This window comes from Perca flavescens, chromosome 14 (genome assembly GCF_004354835.1).
Source record: "Perca flavescens isolate YP-PL-M2 chromosome 14, PFLA_1.0, whole genome shotgun sequence".
Classification (NCBI taxonomy): domain Eukaryota; kingdom Metazoa; phylum Chordata; class Actinopteri; order Perciformes; family Percidae; genus Perca; species Perca flavescens.
Genome location: NC_041344.1, coordinates 10596023 through 10619098, shown reverse-complemented (window position 1 = coordinate 10619098; position 23076 = coordinate 10596023). Strand labels below are relative to the sequence as shown.

The following is a 23076-nucleotide window of genomic DNA, read 5'->3' as shown; positions in this document are numbered from 1 at the left end:
CAATATTTCAAGGAGATGATGTCAGAAGTGCCAATATGGAGACTGGAGATTGGGGGAGAAAGTCGATACAGTGTGGCTAAAGTCGCAAGAACGTTTTGGCCTCATATAATCTGTTGTGACACCGGCCAGGACAATGCCTGCAGTTGATCAATCTGACAGGACATCAGACATAGATTCACTCTTTGTCTCAGTATTGTTAGACAGACCTCTGTCTGAGTAAAGAAGCAGAACAATGTCATTTGACAAGAGGCTGCTCTTCAATTAAGATTGTTTGTTTGAAGTACATATCTAAGTCCCAATACTCTGCTCTCTTCACATGTCTCTCAAACTGTGTGGAGAAAAAAAATCGCAACTTAAGTTGTTTACTAAGATCTCAAGAACCAATTTCAGTTTATTTTCTTGACTTTCTTGATTTGCCGGTGTCTCAAGCACTAACTAATACACTACTTACTGACTGAAGTCCTGATATTCTTTGCTTTTAACTCAATGAATATTCATGTCCCTGGGCTGCAATTCTTCATCAAATTTCACACATGCTAAAATACAAGCCACACAGGCAGAGCTAATCATTCCTTTCACTTTTAATGGCTTGGAGATGAATGGAGTAAAATATGCACTTTTTTTATTCATTGATAGCATCTTTAGGTTGAGGTAATTGAGTCCTTTTCCCCCCTTGACTGAATGAATAATGACTTCATCTGATCCCCGGCAAGGCTTGGAAAATTTAGACTAGCCATTGTTCAAGCAGAAGGGTATCCTTTGCTTTTCAGGCATGCACTGTGCTCTCTGTCTTAATTTTTCTTCATTTTAATCCATCCAAACCTCCTATTTTTCTCAATAGCTCAATCATGAACCATGTAGTGAGGCTGTGGGTTTGGGGTATACCCACCCACCCGCTTGCTCCCCTTACCCTTCCCTTCTCCGCACTCTGCTACTGGGAGTTTAACAGCAACTGATAAATCAGTCACACTGGTCTCCTAGCTCTCCCAGTCCTCAGGGGAATGGGCTCGGTGGGGGTTGAGGCAGTGGAGGAATTTTGCTGCTTTTTATATGTGCTTGCCCCCTCCCCTCCTTTTCAGAGCAGTTCCTTTATTTGAGGGAGGAGAGATGTTATGTTCTGCTGTTTTTGTAAGCGTGGTGCGTCAGAAGAAAGCCTTCTGTGTACAGGGCTTTGCTGTGAGCGCTGCCAGAAAGGGGAAGGGCAGTTCTTTATTTGACATCTTTTTCCCACATGCTCCATTGGCTGGGAGATACACTTGAAAAATAAAAGACAACTCTGACCCCTTTTTTGTCTTTTTTTTTTGTTGTTGTTTTTTTCCAGAAAGCCATCTCAATATGGGAACTTAATCTATTTTTGAGGCCTTTTGACCTTCTGTTGCATTCAAGGACAATAGTTCAGCATGACAATAATGCAGCTTGTAGTTTACCACAAAATAGTGCACCCAATAAACCTATTAATGTCGTACACATGGTTTGCATGATAAAAGCCTGCAGCTAAGAATGTCTTTCATTGGCTTTGTTTTTTCTCCCTGTGTAGCATATTGTAAGGCTTTGGGAGCAGATGGGAAAGTTACAAAGAGTCTACTCTAGTATAAGCTGTCACAAAAGGAATAAAATGTTTACTCCAAATCTCTAGTCTGGACTTAATATTGTAAGTTTACAAATTGTGTGATTCCCATTGAAGGAAAACCTCACTCTCCTTAAGCTTTAGACTTAAGGAACAAACCTAATAAGCACAAGATTATCTTTATAATTAATGCAATGCTAACCTGCTTAGGGGAAATGAGTAGGACACTGATGATCTAATATCTGATGTTTTGACCTCTGACCTCTTGTCCCCATAGGTTGGCTTACTGGACCTGGAGCTGAACCGCCTCACCAAAGCCCTGTTTCTGGCCCAGGTGGTGCTCTCCGTTGTCATGGTAGCACTGCAGGGGTTTGTGGGTCCTTGGTTAAGCAACCTATGCCGATTCGTCGTGCTTTTCTCTTACATTATCCCAATCAGGTACTTTGTCATTCTCTTCATTCTTTGAAATGTCTTTTTTTTTTTTTTTTTTGACCACGTACCAGATCTTTAATTGCGTTGTTTCATTGTTATGTGTTCCTTTTGATAGATTACAGATTTGTTTTTCCCATGTGTAGTTTGCGTGTAAACCTGGACATGGGCAAGTCAGCCTACGGCTGGATGATCATGAAAGACGAAAACATCCCCGGCACTGTTGTGAGAACCAGCACCATCCCAGAAGAACTGGGCAGACTAGTCTATCTGCTTACAGACAAGACAGGTAGGTGACACACTGAAGAAAGATTCGATTTACAGTAGATGTTTAGTACTTAAATTAAAGCAAAATTATACTTCACTTCAAGAGGGCAACTGGCTGTGCACGTTCTGATAGCAGAATGATGGTGGCATCATCATCATCATCATCATACCATGAAAGATCTGTCACAGGGTGAAATAATCTTGTGTCTATACTGTTAAGTTTTGGGTTTTATGTTCAACAATACTAATAACTCAAAAAATAAATAATACACAACGCATTGCCCAATTTTAAACTACAGATGACACTATTGGAAAAAGTGTAGCACACATTCAATCCTTCATCACGGCTGTGTTAGCAAGCATTCATAACATGTTACTCTGCGCCAGACATGAATGCATATCAGGTGTTCTGTGGAATTCACTTTCTTATTTCACTCAGTTCACTCTCTTTCAGAAACAAAATAATGTAATATATATAAACCCAATAAAACGCAGGTCTAATCCCTGAAAATTGAATGTAAACTTTAGGGTCTCACATCTCCTGTAAGAATAGGCACTCGCTCATAAAAATACAAACACTTGATATATACATACATCATAAATTCACATTGAAATAAAGCCACTTAATTTGCGTTTTAATAATAATCTTAAAATCTAATCTAAGACATGTCAACATTGTAAATTAAAAAAAGGAGTTTTTTTACAAACAAAACTTCTGAATTTGTGTCATTTAAACCTACTTCAACTTTTCTCATTTCACAATCATGGCCTGATTCTCTAATAACAAATACCTGCTCTTTATTTATGCCAGACAGTGTGCCAAAGTGATAAACTACTGCTGTGGTCCTAACATGCTTCTTTGTCTTACCCCGCTGATCTAGGTAGGAATAGATTAGCTGTAGAGCCTATTTATCCAGGTTGATAGGTAAAGCACATGGAAAGAAGAACAAACAATCAATCCAATAGAACTGGTTAACCCCGTGGCTCTAATGTTTTCAGAAGTTAGATGCCCTCTAATCAGCTTCATGCTCTATCGACACATATTCTGGCAACCGACATCGCCTCGTTTTCCAAATAATTTTTTTCTTTTAGTGTTTGAATATACACTCAGTCTTTTTGTATGCAATATTGTTTCTTGTCTGTTAGTCAGAGAGGATATGCAGTCCACATTGGTAATGAGATTAGGTCAATGAGAAGGCAGTCCCACAACCCTGCAGGTCCCATTATGTGTCGTAGGCCGTCCTCTGGGGACAAATGCTCTTCTCTCTCTCTCTCTCTCTCTCTCTCTCTCTCTCTCTCTCTCTCTCTCTCTCTCTCTGTGTTTTCAGAGAATTTAAAGAATTAAATTCTTTTGAATATATTTTATTTTTGCTTCACTATGAAGTAGCTGTGTGAATAAAACATCTCTGATGTATTTTTACCCCTGACAGTCTTAACCAGCTGACATTTCTTATATGAATACTCTCTTTATTTGTTTATTTTTTTAACCTTTATTCATCCAGGTAAGTCGATTGAGAACAACTTCTCATTTGCAACGACGACCTGTCACATTCAAACAGTTACACATTCATACCGCGAAGCTGCCCGGCACAACCACAGTCTGATCTGCTGGCCACTGGGCAGCTCCACTGGAGCGGTTGGGCTTAAGGGCCTTGCTCAAGGGCACTTCAGTGGTGGTAACAAGCGCTGCTCTTTTCCACTTTCCCCACCCAGATTGTATCCTGTCGGTCTGGGGATTGAACCAGCGACCTCCCGGTCACAAGCTTGCTTAACCATTAGGCCACCAGTGCCTAACTCACAAGCTTTGTGTTTACAGAACAGAAGAACCTAACATCTTACTTTAATTTAATGTATAGTCAGTATGTCATTGAAAGACACATTTGGTCAACTTTTTTTTTTAAGATAATTTTTTGGCTTTTCTGCCTTTAATGGACAGGACGGGTGAGAGAAGGGGAAGACATGCAGGAAGTCGACACAGGTCGGAGTCGGACCCTGGACCTCTGCGTTGAGGCATAAACCTCTACATTTATGTGCGCCTGCTCCAACCACTGAGCCAATTGGGCCACCTCAACTTTTGATTAGAGAGACAGAGACGTATGAATCAGCCATAGCAACATATTGGCCGATATTCGCTCATTGATATTTCACGTATATGATGATAAGTAACAAGAAATTGTAGCACAGAAATGCCAACCTAGGCTTGAGTTTATTAGGAAACAATGTCACTAATACATAGTTTGTCCACTAGAGAACACTGACCTTTTGATTTTCCAACTGTAAAATGTCCTGCTGAATATGGGTCTTGGTCGCAATTAAAAAAAAAAAACTAAAAACAAGGTATTCCACCACATTTCTTGTGTACTATCTTCTGATACAAATATCAACACCAGTGTCAGTCCCCAAATTCCAGTATCAGTTGAGCTATACTTTTGATGCTTCTGACAATAACACATAAATTATGTGAAAAACAGTAATGGAAGAATAGTGTAAAGGTGATGTAATTTGCTTATGATTTGTTAGTTTGTAACTGTCTAAAGCGGTCTTCTGAACTGCAGGCACTCTGACACAGAACGAAATGGTCTTCAAGCGGCTGCACCTGGGAACGGTATCCTATGGCACTGACACCATGGATGAGATCCAGAACCACATCGTCAAGTCATACGCACAGGTAAGATTTATTACTCTCCAATAGGGCTGCAACTAGTCTCGCTTTCCCAGACCTTCCTCTACAGCGGTGCAGAGGAGGGTCTGGCTAGTCCACACAGCATTCCGTGATGTGAGCAAAACTGCTCTGATTTATTGGCATGTCTTTAAACCAATCACAATCGCCATGGGCGGCGCTAAAAGCTGGAAGGTGCCCCGTTGGCGCCGCAAAATAGCCTCGGGAAGGAACTTATTTTGGTGGAACGTGTACGTTCAAAAGTTGTTTTAGTCATGCAACAGAAAACTCAGATTCAACAGTTAGTCTGCTAGCTGTCTGGATTTACCCTGCAGAGATCTGAGGAGCAGTTAATCATAGTCCTCATATTTCACCAGAGTTTAAAATTCCAATGCAAAGAAAGCGTAAGGTACTGGACATTGGCCCAAAAGGACATATGGCGGAATTTTGGTGGGAACGGGGAAATCCCGGAAGTGGAAGGTCGTGGATTGATTATTTTCATTCGAATATTCTGTCGATTTTTTCTTCATTTTTCTTTATTTTATATAAATCTTCTCAAAATTGATATCCTTTTGTTTTTTTCTGTTAAGATCCTGACCATAAATACAAGCACCATCCAGAAAGTTTCAGTGTAGAATTTTAGTGCTAACTTTTGCCTTTTTGTTACCTTTAGCAATACAAAATTATTTATTCCCATGAAGTATTCAGAGGTGATCTATATGATCCAGTATGTAACAGTGGACAGAACCAACCAAATCAAAGCAAAACTTGTCATTTAGATATTAAAATTTGTTTCCATTAGGGGAGTGGATACATTGATATACAAATATGGTGACTCATGTTTTTCCTGCTTATTCCCGCCTCTCCCTGTAGATCAGTTTAATCCATTTTTATATTTAGCTAAGGATAAGTTTTTCCAGGAAAGAAGCCCATATTGTTCATTCATCACGAAGTGTCCCAGAGCGACTCCACATACTGTAAGCAAGTGTTTTCCTCACTGGGTGGCTCAGATCTGGCTGCAGTCTTGACAGAATGATATTGTTTGTTCTCAGCCAGCTCCAAACAGCTGGTCGACAGTGAAACCATCTGCCCCCCACTCTTATGTGTAATCTCAGCTAATGAAAAATGACTAGTCTTTTTAGAGGTGCACAGCTGAAGCAGTGTAGAGCAGCAATGCCTCTGCCCAGCTGATTTTTACTATGTTGCGGTTTCTTTACTGTCACAGTGACATAATTACATGAAGCTATTATTGTTTTAAACATTTTTCCATCTAGATTAGGGCAGAAACAACAGTTGTTGTTATTATTTTCTCCACAAATCGATTTACTGTTCTATCTATCTATCTATCTATCTATCTATCTATCTATCTCATGCAAAAGATGTGTGTGTACACTTTTAGAGTGTTGTTGGACTTGTTGATTGACTTACACAGACTGCTGTCTCTCTCTGCTGTGTCTTCAGTAACATCCTCTACATGTAGCTCAGACCCTAAACATAACCTAATGATCTGTCCATCGATCTTTCAGTCACTCTTGACAAACATTGTCATCTTGCGTCCCTACTGTACTCCCCATGGCCCCTCCTTCCCTGCCTGGCAGGATTGAAGGTTAATAATAAGCCAAAATCAAATGATTCAGTAGAGCGCATCGGCCTCCCCACATTCCCCCCGCCCTCCTCAAACGCAGCTGGAACAGTGGGCTGTCTGCCTGCTCGCTAGTCACCACCCTGTTAAACTGATGGCTGATGTCAAAACAGCGGAACACACAAAGTCATTTAGCTTGAAAAGAGGTGTCAGAGTGAATTAGCTGCTAGTGTAAGATTTGATCTTGTTGCCTACAATACGCAGTGATCCAACATTTTGGAAGTTGTAACATTTTAAGTAAAATGTCTTTGTCTGATAAGATTGTGTATATAGGTATGTAGATGTTTTTCAAGATAATCGTATTTAATCATTAGGCAGCTTATTTCATTGAGTTTAGTTTGTAGTAGTTTCTCTGGATCATGAAAATGAGCCATTAGCTAACACTTAAATGTAATTTGGTACTTGCAAATGTTGGTACACAACCCATTTGAAATGATTAAAACATTTTTGCACAGCTCACACGTGTCATGAATGTGACTGAAATGGCATGATTTGAAGTCACAGATCATTTATTGACTCCATGGCTCACATTATTCAATGTGATGTCAGGTGTCCTCCCAGCCCTCCAATGGCAGCACCAGTGGCTCCACTCCATCGCGGAAGACCCAGACGTCGTGCCCGAAAGTCCGCAAAAGTGTGAGCAGTCGCATCCACGAGGCTGTGAAGGCCATCGCATTGTGCCACAATGTCACGCCCGTCTATGAGTCACACGCCATCGTAAATGGAGAGACGGAGTCTGCTGAAGCCGACCAGGACTACAGTGATGACAACCGCACCTACCAGGCCTCCAGCCCTGATGAGGTAAATATGAGATACAGTTAACAGTTCAACTGCCTGAATAGAAAACTGAAGTCAAAAGAAAAATGGACTGATTTAAAAAAATAAAAATAAAATAAATGGTTATATTGGTTTAGACATTGAGGGGGTCACTGATAATTGAAAGGGAGTTTCAGAGGTCGCTCCCCAAGATTAGGCTATAGTTCTACCTGCAACTCATAATTAGCAGGTTGAATGATATCCAATCGGTTCAGTGCCCCTGTGCTGCGCTCAACCAAATCTGTTAGAACACTTTTGATGACATATTTGCAGGGCAACATGTTACTTTGTTATAAATGTGCTGGAAGACAATTTATTTTCCCGTGTTACATGATATAATATCTGTAATGCTATTTTTCAGACCAGAGAGACAAACCATAAAACAACTAAAATTGGAGGTTACACCTTTACAAGTTGTTAAACGGTGACAAATGGTTTTGCTCTCTAAGGCCCCTTTTACACTTGTCATTGAAAGTGTCTCATATCTGGATTAAATCAATCAATTAAACACATCCGCTGCTCTGGCAAGAATAAACATGGGGGATTATCAGGAGCAAAGGCTGTGTACCCCTTTCCACAGTTTCCTCTCTGTCTTAATGTTTTATTGGTGATCCTAAATAACACTGGTTTGTCATAATGGTCACTTCATGAACAGGCAGTCAGAGGTCATGAACTCTTCGTAGAGGTTAAGCTATTTAATCGTCTGTATTTTCTTCCTGAGAATTTACTGCTCCAAGTGAAGGAAGAATGCAGCACAAAAACGATCCCCAAAGGCATCCCTATAGCTTCCTTTCCTCTGGCAGTTTCTCCGTGTAACCCAAGAGTTTGAGCTTTTATGGCTGAAGGTGCTACTAAGCCTTTATGTATAGCCCTTTCTAATCCTACTAAAGAATGTATCAATAGAAATAAAGTCTAAATACTGGGAAGACAGGGATGAATTTTTGATCAGGAAAATCTACAGTCAGTATTTGTTCAAAAAGTGTTTAATGCATATTGAAGGTTAGTTAATCTTCCCATACAAACCATTTTAAGACTGTTGGCATGTTTATCACCCATGACATGTGAGTTTTCGTGAAGCCTTTGTGAGACTTGCATACTTTGTTTCAAACCCCTAGTCTAGAAGTCTAGCAATCAAAATGAAGATAAAAAGGTGGCGAAAGATAAATCTCAGTTTTCCATTTTGCCTGCCTGTCTTCCCCCTCTTGAGTTGATGTATATATTTATTTATATCCCTCCCTGCCCACTCTGCTCTATCTCCCCTCTCTCCATTGTCTCACACTGCTTGGATTGATCAATATTTAATTTTCTCCCAGAGACGATGAGAGGTAGAGGTCTGTGATTGTTGGTGGAACTCTGCCTTCCCTTTCTACTATATTCTTTGTTCTTTCTCTGTCCTTTTTAATTTCCATCCCTCTCTCACTCCTTGTCTCCTCACTCTCATTGACTGCAGCATCAGATCTTGGCCACGGCTCCTCTGTTAGTGATAGTTTGTTTGGCCCTGGTTCTCTGCTCAGTCTCTCTAATGTAATGAGCCATTATTAAGGAGATGAAGTGGGCCGGCCGCCGAGGTTAGAACAGGGGTCATCTGACCTGCTGGTCAGCCATGCTGTGAACAGAGTCCTCCTGTAACCTTTGACCCTTGTAATATTGGACAAGAGCATTTGGCTGTAGCCTTTAATGACTGCCATTTCCAGGAATTGGGTGCTTTATCATTTCCAATTGGACGTAACTGGCAGTTTCGGCGAGTGTACAATAAGGGAGGAAGACGGTATCTAACCGCTTTGCGGTTACTAAGTGGTTGTCAGGCATCAGCAAATGATTGGTGCCATTTTTAAATCATTTATAGTTAAAGTTACAATCTGTTTTGTTCTCTTTGGCGGCACCTATGGCAATAAGCGGTAATTGACGGAGGGTTTTTGGATCTCACTTCCCAGAGATACAAACTGTGTCGCCTGTGTGACATCAGTTAGCAGTTACATTACATTACGTTACATGTCATTTAGCTGATGCTTTTATCCAAAGCGACTTACAACTGCTATATAGAGGTTGCACGCCTCTGGAGCAACTAGGGGTTAAGTGTCTTGCTCAGGGACACATTGGTTGATGTATCGCAGTGGGAATCGAACCCGGGTCTCCCACACCAAAGGCATGTGTCGTATCCACTGTGCCACCACCACCCTTACAACTGGACAATTTACTCGCAACGCTGGCAATAACAATACTCCGCTTCACACAGTAGTGAGTTAAAGAGCGTGCCTGTTTAGATAGCTCCGCCTGACTCTCTGGTGGACCAACCACTGCTGGGTCATTGAAAGCATGTCACTAACTGTACGATGCGTGTGATTTTTCCCGGGAATGTCGCCCACAGACACCCAATTCGTAATACAGCAAATGCAGGTGCTTTCAATCGCCATTGTGTTAGCTCATTTGGCGATAGTAACTTTACAGAGATTTATTTAAATTAAAATCTTCAAGATTATTACTTTAAAGTGATAAATGTTCAAGGTAATTAGACCCCATATTCAAGAATGGTTAACAGTATAATCTGTCTATCTGACTATCTGTTGTCTCGCTCTTTAATAAGTACATTTGTTTTTTTCACTGATGAAAGCACTGTATATTGTTCATATATATTTGTCTTTCAAAATAATTTACCTTCTGCACTGAAGTTCCTACTTTACTTTTGTTAGGGTTAGACTATTTTAATTGTCTTGCTGTTTATAATGGAGTAGATCTGTTTCAAGTCTTGCACACATATCCAGATTTGTTGTACTGTTGAACCTCAAAGAACACATAGTATATAGAGATATGTTATATTAGAGATATGTAGTTACTCCTTCAAAACCCATAGTGTTAAACTATCCAAAGGTGAATTCAGTTCTCGAATGTGCACCGTTTTATGTTGCCAGCAGGAGAATTAACAGTTAAGGGCCCATTTTCATCATGACATGCTTGAGCTGCTGTTGATTTTAAAGGCAGTGCTGCCATTGTGATTTACGTGATCACTAGTACATGGTGAACACCGTTGAAATGATTCATCAGGTTGTTTAAGTCAGTCTGCCATTGTCAAAGTACTCTTTTCTATTACTGTCGTAACACATGATTTACGTGCAGTTTGTATCAAATTTGTCAAAGCTTTAAATAGTTTCTGTAGAGCTGATAAAGTAGATTGAAGGACTAGGTTTAGGATCCTCAGCTGTGTGTGTGTGTGTGTGTGTGTGTGTGTGTGTGTGTGTGTGTGTGTGTGTGTGTGTGTGTGTGTGTGTGTGTGTGTGTGTGTGTGTGTGTGTGTGTGTGTGTGTGTGTGTGTGTGTGTGTGTGTGTGTGTGTGTGTGTGTGTGTGTGTGTGTGTGTGTGTGTGTGGAGCTACATATGCACACACGCCAGGATAATGACACACAGATGTGTGTTAAGTAAATATAGGCAGCTCCTTTTTACGGAGCTCAAAGGGGGAGCAGGAGAAATGATGGGGTATTAACAGGAAGTTCCAATTTGTAGGTCAGAGTATAATAACAACCTTTGAGTGAGCAAATTGAAAATGAACCCATTGAGAATTGAGTCGTGTGCAGCTGAAAGCTCACTCGGGGGCCACAGTTCCTGCTGAGGCGAGAAAGAGGAAAGAGAAACAGAAAAACACTTATCTGGAGCTGAATGAGAAGAGCTCAGCAGCTCTGGAGATGCCGTAACTCTCTCATGCCTTGTCTTTCAACTGCAAGTGAAAATAGATTTGGTCAGCTTTATGGGCTACATTTGTTTGGGATTTTCTTCTCTACATAAAGTCATATACCTGTTTTTTGTATTTGGTAAAGAGTGATCATTTTAAATTAGAAAAAAAAGACCTGCTGTTTTCACTTGTTATTCATAAATGTATTTTTTACAAAATATAGTTGGAGGAGACAAGCCTTTGACGTTTCACTAGGACTTTAATTCACAGCTTCCTCTTCAATTAAGTCGGTGTAAAATTGGCTAAATTCATCACCCTGATATATTTTATTGAAGGTGCAGCATAGATGTAAGTGTGTCGAGGTCAAACTGTCAAAGTCTGTGGTCTTCTACACTTGGATGAGCAGTTTTTTTTTTTTTTATGTTTTCCTCAGGTGGAGCTGGTGCGGTGGACGGAGAGCGTCGGCCTGACCCTGGTGAACAGAGACCTGAACTCTCTGCAGCTGAAGACTCCTTCTGGACAGATTCTCTCCTTCCACATCCTGCAGATCTTTCCCTTCACCTCCGAGAGCAAAAGGATGGGCATCATCGTCAGGGTGTGGAACTTGTGTATAACAATGTGATGTGTGGATGCTCCTTCCTGTGTGGTGTTTTTGTTGCTGAATCATGTGTTTCAGTGTTTTTGTGTCAGTCCTTTTATACATTAAATGTACCGGACTTAGCATTTTGTTCAAATTTGTGTTTGTTTGTTTTTTTTTTTTTTTTTTTTTGTTATTTTGGTGTCCAACCCATTGTCACCATAATGTTTTAAGGTCTTTTGAACCTGGCTGTTGAGGTTACCATGCTGCATGATGATTGGTGTAAAAATTAATATTTCTGCACTCAGGAAATGTACTAATTGTCATTTGTAATTTTATGCAGGAGGAGTCGACAGGAGACATCACTTTTTACATGAAGGGTGCTGATGTTGCCATGGCGAGCATCGTCCAGTATAACGACTGGTTGGAAGAAGAGGTAAAAGCTGTGTGGCATATCTATATCTATACCACATACTGAGGGTGCATTTGTGCAGTATAGACATAATGGGAAGGACAGAAAAAACTTCTGGTTATCTCAACTTGGAAGTGTTCAGGGGTATACACTCTTCTCCCACAATGCAATGCACACTGATAATTAGGAGCTTCTGGCAGAATAGAAAATCAGCTCCAGAAACGCCTCAGAAAACCAAAATCTTGTGAATTTTTGAAAAAAAAAAGAAGATTTTGGTTAATTGGCCAGTTGGACCCAGCAGCCATGTCTCATCTAACAGTGTCTTTTAGCAAAACCATAAATCTTTATCTCCTCACACTTAAAATGAGCCCCTCTGGATGAGAACATTAACAAAATGACAAACATGTAAACAGTTATGAAATGGATAAGTATAGGCAACAGATAAACGTATACATTTCCACACATAGTCATACTGTTGTAGTCCACTACCCTCTTGTAATCAGGACATTAATCCAGAGACACATCGGGGCCGAGTCTACACCAGTTTGGTGGTCGAAGGTCTTGTGCGCATATGTTCATAATTATATTGGCATTATTGAGTCATTTAGCACTGGAGGCAGTGTTTGATTTAATTAGTGACCTACATAAAGTTGAAGTAATTACAGTATGTCATATTCTTGAACAATGGTGCTAATGATGTCCTGTTGGCTGTAATATCCCACTGTCAAATCAGCCGGCGCTACGGTTACTTTGCTTGTCAATAACCAATCAACAGGACTGATTCGCCCCATTGGTGTTTCATATCAAAAATGAACTGCCTTCCATCCCTTTGCTTTACTGTGTCCTCTGAGTTTTACCAGAGGCTATGTTATTCACTATTGATTTCTTTGGTGTTGACGGTGCTGTACATGGTGTGCTTATACAGCAGCCGCTCTAATAGAACAGATGATCTGCCCTATGTTTGATTTATATTCATCATGGGGAAAATTTTTAAACACAAAAAAAAATACTTGACATTGAATATCATAAGTAAAAAACTGTGTGTATATCTCTGTTTACTACCATCATCTTCTCCTTTCTGTCAGTGTGGCAATATGGCCAGAGAAGGCCTGAGGACGCTGGTGGTGGCCAAGAAGTCTCTGTCTGAGGAGCAGTATCAGGACTTTGAGGTATGGATGGACACTACTGGATATACTGTACATGTTGACCTTTACATCACTGAATCATGTTTTCTTGAAATGGAACTATAGGTTAGTGTTATACAGTATCACCTTAATAGCAATGTGCGACTGTTTCCTCTTGGATCGTGGTTGGCCAAATATTATGACCATAGCTTAATGTTTTCAGTTGCCTGGTCTGTTGCAGCCCTTTTATCCCACAATTCCCAATTTTGTTTCCCCTATGATTTTTATAGACATGCTTTTATGTGATGTCTCCCTTTTTTATTGTCACTTTACTGTTCCTTTTGATTTGTATCTGTTATTGCTATTGATCTCTATTCTATATATACTGTATTTGCTTATTTTGTCTTCTCATTACCTTGTTTTGTGCTTTTTGGCCTCACTGTTTAGCTGTTATTTTACTGACCTCTTTTGCCTTGCTTGTCTGTCAGAGCACTTTTGTAAAATGTGTTTTTAAAGGTGAGATATATATATATATATATATATATATATATATATATATAAATAATGTATTATTATTATTATTATCCACCTCCCTCTTTGTGCAGAGTCGCTACAACCAGGCGAAGCTGAGTATCCATGACCGAGGCCTGAAGGTTGCAGCAGTGGTGGAGAGCCTAGAGAGGGAGATGGAGCTTCTGTGTCTGACCGGTGTGGAAGACCAACTACAAGCAGACGTCCGGCCCACGCTGGAGCTGCTCAGGAACGCTGGCATCAAGGTTAGCAAGGGAATGAACACTTCTGCCAGGTTAACGCTGGTAAATTCTGTATATTCTTTTTTAAAAGGAGGAAAAGGCTCATCTTATATTGGAAATTATTTGTTGTTATTATTTATGCATCCATAAAACCGGACAGTTTTAAAGACAATTGACACTGAATTGCACTTCATCGTTGTGCCTTTTAATGCCACATCTTCAGTGCACTCGCATGTTGATATTGTTTTCTGTTCAGATCTGGATGCTAACAGGAGACAAGCTAGAGACCGCTACATGCATCGCCAAAAGCTCTCACTTGGTCTCCAGAAACCAAGACATCCATGTCTTCAAACCGGTATGCTGTTTGTCTTTCCTGATGCTTTTATGTACTCTTAATGCGCCTACGTAATGAGAGATTACAGAAAACCTAAAAGTTCCTCAGGGCTAATTGTATTGTGTGGCTCTCGAGCAGATCTCAAGCAGAGGAGAGGCCCATCTGGAGCTCAACGCCTTCAGAAGGAAACATGACTGTGCTCTGGTCATCTCTGGAGACTCCTTAGAGGTACTACAACAAAGTGTAGCACACAGTGACATGTCTTTGCGCAGCAGATGATGCTGAGGATGCAGCCAAACAGGCGATGAGAGAATAAAAAGTACTTCTCAGCCAAAACTCATACTTTGGAGTTCAATCAAGGCCTTGAGGATTTGGAGAGGAAAACAAATCACTGTCGTTCTTTTTATGAGGCAGAACAATTGGAAAACAACTAAGCAGTAGTTTTCCATTTTGTTGGAAGAGCAAACATCTGTGTTTTCATTTATATGGTCTACAAGTCAAACTGTTAATATATGGAAAGAACTTTTAGTGTCCAGTTAACCGTGTTTTGTATGACCATCCTGTTGTGTTGCAGGTGTGCTTGCGGTATTACGAGCATGAGTTTGTAGAGCTGGCGTGTCAGTGTCCAGCGGTGGTCTGCTGTCGCTGCTCCCCGACTCAGAAGGCCCAGATCGTCACGCTCCTCCAGCAGCACACCGCCAACAGAACCTGTGCCATAGGTGAGTGTTGACAGAAAATGTGGCAGCGGCATTACGAGCCGGGATGGTTGTTGTCCACACACAGGCTGGGAAATTCTGTCAGGGGGTGGGGAAATGTCTCCACTCAGTCCCTTTTGTTAAATACTCTGTTTGATAGAAGATGAATTGGCTAGTGTCTCAGAACGGTCTATTTACTGAACAACCATATCCCAGTTGTGATGGATAACTAACTGCACGGATGTTAAGCAAGGTGCTGAGAGCATTCAGGCTCAGAGCAGATGTATGTTACTGTAACGCGCACAGACACCAGAGCAAAAAAAAAAAAAAAGCTCACCAAGACAATTATACTGCCACGTTACTCTACTTTACTTTTTTAAACTGTTAACTCCTCTGTGTATATATAATTATTACTTCTCATTATGCATATATATTTACTACTTTCCTGTTTACATTCAGTTTAATCATTTGCAGTACTGTGTGCACCAATTTATATTATGTTATTTTTTATTTTATGTTTATATTTTAGCCCTAAATCTTTCCTTGCACTATTTTATGTCTTAGTTTTGCTTTTACAGTACTTGCAGGATTTTTGCTTTTATAGATATTTAATGAGCATTGTTGGAGGGCGCCTGAGGCCTAAGATTTTCATTGTAAAATAATGTCTCCATTTTGTGGCAGGTGATGGAGGAAATGATGTCAGTATGATCCAGGCTGCAGACTGTGGAATCGGAATTGAAGGAAAGGTAAAGACCTCCATAAACTACATAAACAGTGACTACATCCAGTGTTCTCCTGGATTAGTGCCTGTAATATAATTAAGTTAGAGATTTCTGTGATAATCTTAAATACACATATTAAGCACTCAATTAATAGTAATAAAACTGATATATTTCCCAGAAGGCCACATGTCTTACTAAACTGTAAAGAACTTATGGGGCACTGGAACAGTTAACAGCACAAAGAAGAGTCTTATCATAACTTGCATCAAGTCACACATATTGTATCTGCCTTTATTTGTAAATTACATTTTTTTAAATAAATTTCTTTAGAAGCCGATGGTACTTAAATACTGTAATGTTTTACAACCCAGCAGTAGCGTTGCATCTTTATGCTTGTGTGTAAACAGGAAGGGAAGCAGGCGTCTCTGGCCGCAGACTTCTCCATCACTCAGTTTAAGCACATCGGTCGCCTGCTCATGGTTCATGGCAGGAACAGCTACAAGCGCTCTGCAGCGTTGGGTCAGTTCGTCATGCACAGAGGCATGATCATCTCCACCATGCAGGTACAGAAGTCATTGAAACACTGACAGAATATCTTTCTCACAAAAGCTTGTTTTGCTGAATGAAGGGGAAATAAAAATGTGTGTAACCTCATGATTTAACAAAACATTTGGGGATTTTTTTTAAATGATTTTTTTAAAGACTTTCAAAGCTGGGTGCTGAAACCAAAGACAGTTTTTCACAGTGTGGACAATGAAGTTTCTAAATAACTAACTTTATGACACCATTTTTGTTTTGTATCCTCAGGCAGTCTTCTCCTCGGTATTTTACTTTGCCTCTGTGCCCTTGTACCAGGGTTTCCTCATGGTGGGGTAAGTACCTTCTCCAAAATGAATTGAGGACTTATTGTTTTATGCATTCTCTAAGTTTCCTGTTTAGCATCATAAAGTTATTAATTAGTTAAATACTACAGTCTTTGGACAGCCGAGATATGAAAAGGCTAACAGTGGCTAATATCGCAACAGCAACACAGCACAGATGTGTTGGCTATATCTGATAATGTAATCATCTAAACTGCTTTGTTCTGTGCAGGTATGCCACCATGTACACCATGTTTCCTGTGTTCTCCTTGGTTCTGGACCAAGATGTGAAGCCAGAGATGGCTCTTCTCTACCCAGAGCTTTACAAAGACCTCACCAAGGTACACAGCCCTTTTTAAAATATGTGTGTGACAAAATGAATTGCCTTTATCGTCATTTTCTTCCCCCAACAACATTCAGCAGGTCCTACCATGTGAACGTACAGTATGTTGTTCTCATGGATGATGTTTCTCTCTTTCAGGGGCGTTCTTTATCTTTCAAGACATTCCTCATTTGGGTTTTGATCAGTGTGTATCAAGGTAAGATGCACAGACTCATTTTTAAAGATATATTAGAATATATATATATATATATATATATATTTAGCTTGATGAAAACTTGAGTCTTGTCTTGAATTTTTTTAAATGTATCAATTTTCTTTTCTCTATAAAATGTCACAAAATAGAGAAAAATGCTCATTAGAAGCCAAGAGAAGGTATTCAGATTGCTTGCTTTGTCCAACCATCCATTCAAAACCCAAAGAAGTTCACTTTACTATCACATGTGACAAACAAAATCAGCAAATCCTCACATTAAAGAAGGAGTGATTAAACGATTATTAAGATAGTTGCCAATACATGTTTCTGTCAATAGGTAAATTAATTAATGGACTAATTGTTTCAGATCTACTTTTATGTAGCACATACTGTAGCTCTGGCTTTCTCCCAGTGAGCTTTCAGTGCAGAAAAAATGACCGAGCACTTCAAGGGGCAACCGCTTTCTTTACTGCATACAGAGTCTGGTCACAGCAACTCTTAAACCACCATTTCATAATTTCTACTGTGTCTTAATACCAGGGTCCCCGGGCCCCTTCAAACTCTGGGACAGTCAGTTTCTCAGTATCTAAGGTTTCCAACCGTCGTCCGCTTTTACGTGCATGCTTTTGTCTGTCCAGTAAATCGATATTTCTGTAATCGCTAAGCCATGCAGCGTGTGAGAAAGATCTATGTTCCTGCTCGAGCGTGACTTCCTGACAGCTCCAGGTTTTTAATTAAAGGCCAATACCAGGTCTAGGGGCGGGGGAGAAGAAACATAAAGACCATATGAGAGGACCACTGCCGAGGAGGGAAATATTAGGCACCAATCTAGCCTAATTTATTACAGAGTTTGACTTGCTGGAATGTGCTGCATGAGGACTGTATGAAAAAGCAATTATGTGATCCGTTATAGGCTATTAAGCTCAATTTGTGTTGTTTTATGATAAAATGAAGGGCTATCAAGATACAGTAGGCGCCCAAAGATGAGTGAGTGTCTGGACACTTCTAGATGTTAATCACACAGAGACACACTAGATCACATTGTGCATCTTTCCCCCTCATCTCCAGACACATTAATCCTTTACTCAACGTCTCAGTCAGCTGATTGTGAAGCAGACCTAAGAAAAAATGTTAAGAGAGAAAGAAAAAATGCATGAAGAAATATTGTACTGCAGGAAATCCTCGAGCACAGACACAACCCCTTTTTATCTATCCTGGTTTCACTTTTTCCACCTCTTCAAACAAGTAAACTCAATCGGTCTGGTAACGATTTGTTTCCTTTGGCGCCACCAGGTGGCATCCTCATGTATGGCGCGTTGGTGCTGTTTGAGTCGGAGTTTGTGCACGTGGTCGCCATCTCCTTCACAGCGCTCGTCCTGACGGAGCTGCTGATGGTGGCGCTGACTATTCGCACCTGGCACTGGCTCATGGTGGTGGCCGAGTTCTTCAGCTTAGGCTGCTACCTGGCCTCGCTCGCCTTCCTCAACGAGTACTTTGGTAAGTATCCATTTTTTCCCTCCGCTTATATATTGATCTTGTATCTTTGAAAGCTTAAAGCTTTAGTGCGTAACTTTTTGATATTAATAGACGTCTGTTACATTCAAGCCATCGCCAAAAGAGTTTCTACAAAGCTAATGAAGACTACCAGCTCCACACAACTCTCTGTATTTTTCAGTATGTTCAGAAGATTGTGTCGTCTGGTGACTTTCCCGCGCAGAAGCTCGAGTGAAGATAATGACCTCTTCTGAAGAGTCCATGTTTATTTAATCCTCCGTGTCCTCCTTGGCTACTAGCAATTGTGTGAAGGGGGCGTGGGGGCGCTGTGCGGTCAAAGAAGGCTTGTATCGTGGACGCGCCGACAGTTTTGTTGTCATTACTTAGAATTCCTCATGGGGGCGACAGAAACTACGCACTATAGCTTTAAGAGAATTAAAAGAAAAGCTTAATTTTTGATTAAAAATATATATTTATGAAATTTGTTTTGAATAGTTTCTTGTGCCCAAGCTTGATAAAAACTTGAGTCTTGAGTTAAATTTATCAATTTTCTTTTCTCTAAAAAAATGTCACAAAATAGAGAAGAACGCTCATTATAATTTCCTAGAAGCCAAGAGAAGGTATTCAGATTGCTTGCTTTGTCCAACCATCCATTCAAAACCCAAAGAAGTTCACTTTATTATCACATGTGACAAACAAAATCAGCAAATCCTCACATTTAAGAAGGAATAATTAAACAATTATTAAGATAGTCGCCAATGCATGTTTCTGTCGATAGCTAAGTGAATTAATGGACTAATCGTTTCAGATCTACTTTTATGTAGCACGTACTGTAGCTCTGGCTTTCTCTCCGTGAGCTTTCAGTGCAGAAGAAGGATAACTTTACTTTTGGTTTGTTAAGTCTAGTATTGAACGGACCGAGCACTTCAAGGGGCAACAGCTTTCTTCACTGCACCTGCTTTGTGTTGATTTTGATGTATCTCTACCTGACACCCAAGTGTTGTGCAGTAGTTCAGCTCTGTGCTTTTATTGCTTCCCCCCACTCTCTCTCTCTCTCTCTCTCTCTCTCTCTCTCTCTCTCTCTCTCTCTCTCTCTCTCTCTCTCTCTCTCTCTCTCTGTCTGTCCCTTTCTTTTTTCTCCGATCACTGCTAACCTTTGTCTTTTGTACTGCACTCTATTTCTGCTGCATTTCTTTTGCTTCTGTATGTTGGCAACAGGCATAGGCAGGGTGTCCTTTGGAGCGTTCCTTGGTAGGTGTGCAGCCTGTAAATGAACCTCCTCATTCCCTCATGCAACTCGCTGCATGTGTGTTATGTCTGTATGTTCCAGTGATGTTTTACTGTGTCATCATTTTGTCTGTATCATTCCAGTTTGTGGCATTACACTGTTGCATAAACTCCCAACATGTTGTGATTGGATTTAACACATCAAGACCAGCATCTGATGTTGACTTTCTAAGCTGCATCTCGACTGCTCATGTTGCTTTTACTTGTTGTGCAAAGTGACGTTGACTCTTTCATTACTTGGTTGAATGCCCTTTCTCCTGTGGCATCACAACGCAGTGCTAAGACATGTGCGCCTGAGCTGTTTTTTTTTCTTCTCTTTGCTCTCCCAGACTTGTCGTTCATCACAACTTGGCCTTTCCTGTGGAAGGTGTCCGCCATCACGTTGGTCAGCTGTCTTCCTCTCTACATAATCAAATACCTGAAACGCAAGTTTTCCCCCCCGAGCTACTCCAAACTATCCTCATGAGCCAAACTTGGATTACTCTAGTTTCTTTTGTAGTTTGCTTCTCTGAGCTTTCTATTTTCAGCACTTTTTTTACTCACTGATCTTCAGTGATGGACAGGTAAGGAACCACTGGAACAAATTGGAAAATGGAGAGAAATGAATTGTTCTTTGGATTATGTCACTGAGACTTGGGATTACTTGAAAAAATAAATGGAGCACATAAAAACAGACTATAAAAGGATGGATTCAGTCAAGCAAAAGAAGGGCAAACTGGTGTAACTGACTGCACTTATAACTTGCCAGAAAGAGTCAATCTGCCTTTTTTGTTGTTGTTGAAGCATTTCAAACAAATCGGCTTCAAATGTCATTTTATACAGTTGTGATGCATTTCTTTCAGTGTTTAAATTTTTACAAGTGGAGTTCAGAATTTTTTTAAGTATTATTTTTTATTCTAGGCATTAATTACAGTTTCCAGCCTGCGTCATTGACCGGAGTTGAGTTGCTGTAAGGGATATAAAAAAAAAAACTACAACATTTATTTGAACATTTTCCTGTTTGTGTAAATAAAGCCTTTACGCGCAGCTTTGATCACTACGGCTGTCGATGTAAAACCTCACTGCATTTAAATAAGAACATTTACGATGACCTTCACAAAGAAAATGTTAGGACTTGCTTCAAACTGAATTTCTGTGCATATGCTGCTTTATGTCCTTTGTATTTTTAAGATGCGGAATGACATCATCAATCATCATCTCCGTAGTATACAGTAAAACCAGCACTCCATAGAATTTACACAATAAAGTTAATAAAAAGAAAATAAGAACAGCACTTCATAGCATCATTGTATTGTCAGCATATTTGGCCTTGATTACGGAATTTTGTCATTTGATGTCTTGTCGGTGGCCACAAGTCCTCGTGTAGGGATATGGCAGCTCGCGTTGTGCCTCTTTGTAATAATGTACTGAAGCTGCATCTCACAGCATTTGGATGTTTAAACAATCAGTCAGAGGTTTGGGTTAGTGTTTGCTTTGGTTACCTCTGCAGCCAGATCTGAACTTCCAGGAGCTTGAATTTTTCTCTTCTCTGAAAACATTTTTTCTGAAGGTAGAACTACTTTAAAAGTCACAATGAAGGACCCTGAACCACTGATAGCTGTATAGTTTTTAGCCTTTATTGACAATATGACTCCCCTGGGCTTCGGTGTGACTTTGGCCTGCAGCGGACATTGACATTCAGCTCTTTTTAAAGGAGGAATGAGTTTTATTATTCGCTCCATGTACTGTACTGTAAGTGTTGAACATGTTTTGAGCACAGTGGACACAAACCAGATGGAATAAAGTTAAACTGATAAACCTTTAAATATACAGTTCAGTAAACAGGGTGTGGTCTAGCTATATTTATTAGTCAGGTTGTCTTTTCTTTCTGAATCACAATTGAGTTAAACTCAGGTTGATCGTTCCTAAACATAGCTGTATTATTTGGTTTATATTGTGGCAACCGTGCTGTAAAATGTAGCTACACTGTACCAAAAAAAAGACAAATAACGGATGTAGTTATTTGGGAAAGAGTTGGTGTGACTGCGACACTTTAATGCAAATTGCATTTAGGTTTTCAATTTCTGATTCTTATGAAGTCTTTTAGAAATTCCAAATGTTGATTCCTGTGTTTTCTGTTGAGATCTTTGTTCTGTGTTTGTGATGTCGTTTCATCATTTCATTCTCGTCAACTTGCTTTCCATACACTACACTGCGATTTCTAACGGTGTGTCTGTTATTTATAATATTGTTATTGATTTAATGAATAATAAAAAGGGAGAACAGATGCCAAAAAGTTCCCTTTCTCTATGTCTACAGTAACCAAAAGTCATTGTTATGTTCATCATGTGGCCACTAGATGGAGATAGAGACTAAGCCCTTGACAGAAGATAATGTGGCTTAAATTAAAGGAGCATTACAGTAAAATGCACAGTATTATTGACCTTCATGAAGATTGTTAAATTCCCCATGACAACTGTTTTTTAATGCAGTCGAATTATTCAATACATTTACATTATTAAACTTTAGAAACCTTTGTGACTGGAGTTTCCATTGCCATGTTTTTCAGGCAGTTTAATGAGCAATGTATTTGAAAATATAGATTTTGGGTACTGTGTAGATGGAACACACATTTGTTTGCAACAATTTAAACCCAGCAAAACAAAGGTTATGTATTCAGGTTTAACAATTATTCTTTACATGCTTTTTACACACATTTCTAACTTGCATACTGACAGCATTTAACTCAAAATGTCCATTATCTGAGTAATATCTTAAAGTCCCCCTCCACTCAAACGTATGTTTAGCTTATTGTTCCTTCTCTTGGATGTTTGAGCTTCACTGTGCAGAATGGGGAGTGTTTCTGTGCTCACCTTAAATCTCAGTTTAACACCTGGATGTAGGAGTAGGATTTTATGACATCACAAATTTAAAGCCAATCGTGGGCCAGTATGTAACTTACACAAGTGTGACAACTTCAACCCTCCAGTGCTGGTAACGTACACTAAGAATTATCTTTTCAGTGAAGTACAGACATCTTGTTTCTAGCAGTTATACTTTTGAAATAGGAAATATGTTCATAGTAATTCATAGATTATGGATTTTTAAATGCGGGATAAAGGGTAGATGTAACTTTAAGAATTCCTAACAGGGTGATCAAACTTTTCTGTGTGGGGAAAAAACATATTTGATGCAAATAGTTATTAAATTTTGAGTTTTATGTTTGAATGAAGAGTACATGTTATACTGTAAACTTTTTG

The 23076-nt window shown here is 39.8% G+C and overlaps 1 protein-coding gene across 2 annotated transcripts in view; it reads left to right on the top strand.

Annotated features, from left to right (window-relative positions):
• atp9b (ATPase phospholipid transporting 9B) overlaps positions 1-22113 on the top strand; it is a 41692-nt gene extending 19579 nt beyond the window's left edge. For both annotated transcript variants that reach the window (XM_028597367.1, XM_028597368.1), the window contains 18 exons: positions 1845-2005; positions 2143-2285; positions 4819-4931; positions 7114-7365; positions 11478-11639; positions 11965-12057; positions 13119-13202; positions 13763-13933; positions 14166-14264; positions 14382-14471; positions 14818-14962; positions 15620-15684; positions 16068-16223; positions 16468-16532; positions 16753-16861; positions 17002-17059; positions 18350-18553; positions 20167-22113. In XM_028597367.1, the coding sequence (XP_028453168.1) occupies positions 1845-2005; positions 2143-2285; positions 4819-4931; positions 7114-7365; positions 11478-11639; positions 11965-12057; positions 13119-13202; positions 13763-13933; positions 14166-14264; positions 14382-14471; positions 14818-14962; positions 15620-15684; positions 16068-16223; positions 16468-16532; positions 16753-16861; positions 17002-17059; positions 18350-18553; positions 20167-20303 (2307 nt within the window). In that variant the 3' untranslated portion in view covers positions 20304-22113. The remainder of the gene's footprint in view (positions 1-1844; positions 2006-2142; positions 2286-4818; positions 4932-7113; positions 7366-11477; positions 11640-11964; positions 12058-13118; positions 13203-13762; positions 13934-14165; positions 14265-14381; positions 14472-14817; positions 14963-15619; positions 15685-16067; positions 16224-16467; positions 16533-16752; positions 16862-17001; positions 17060-18349; positions 18554-20166) is intronic.
• The last annotated feature ends 963 nt before the right edge of the window (positions 22114-23076 follow it).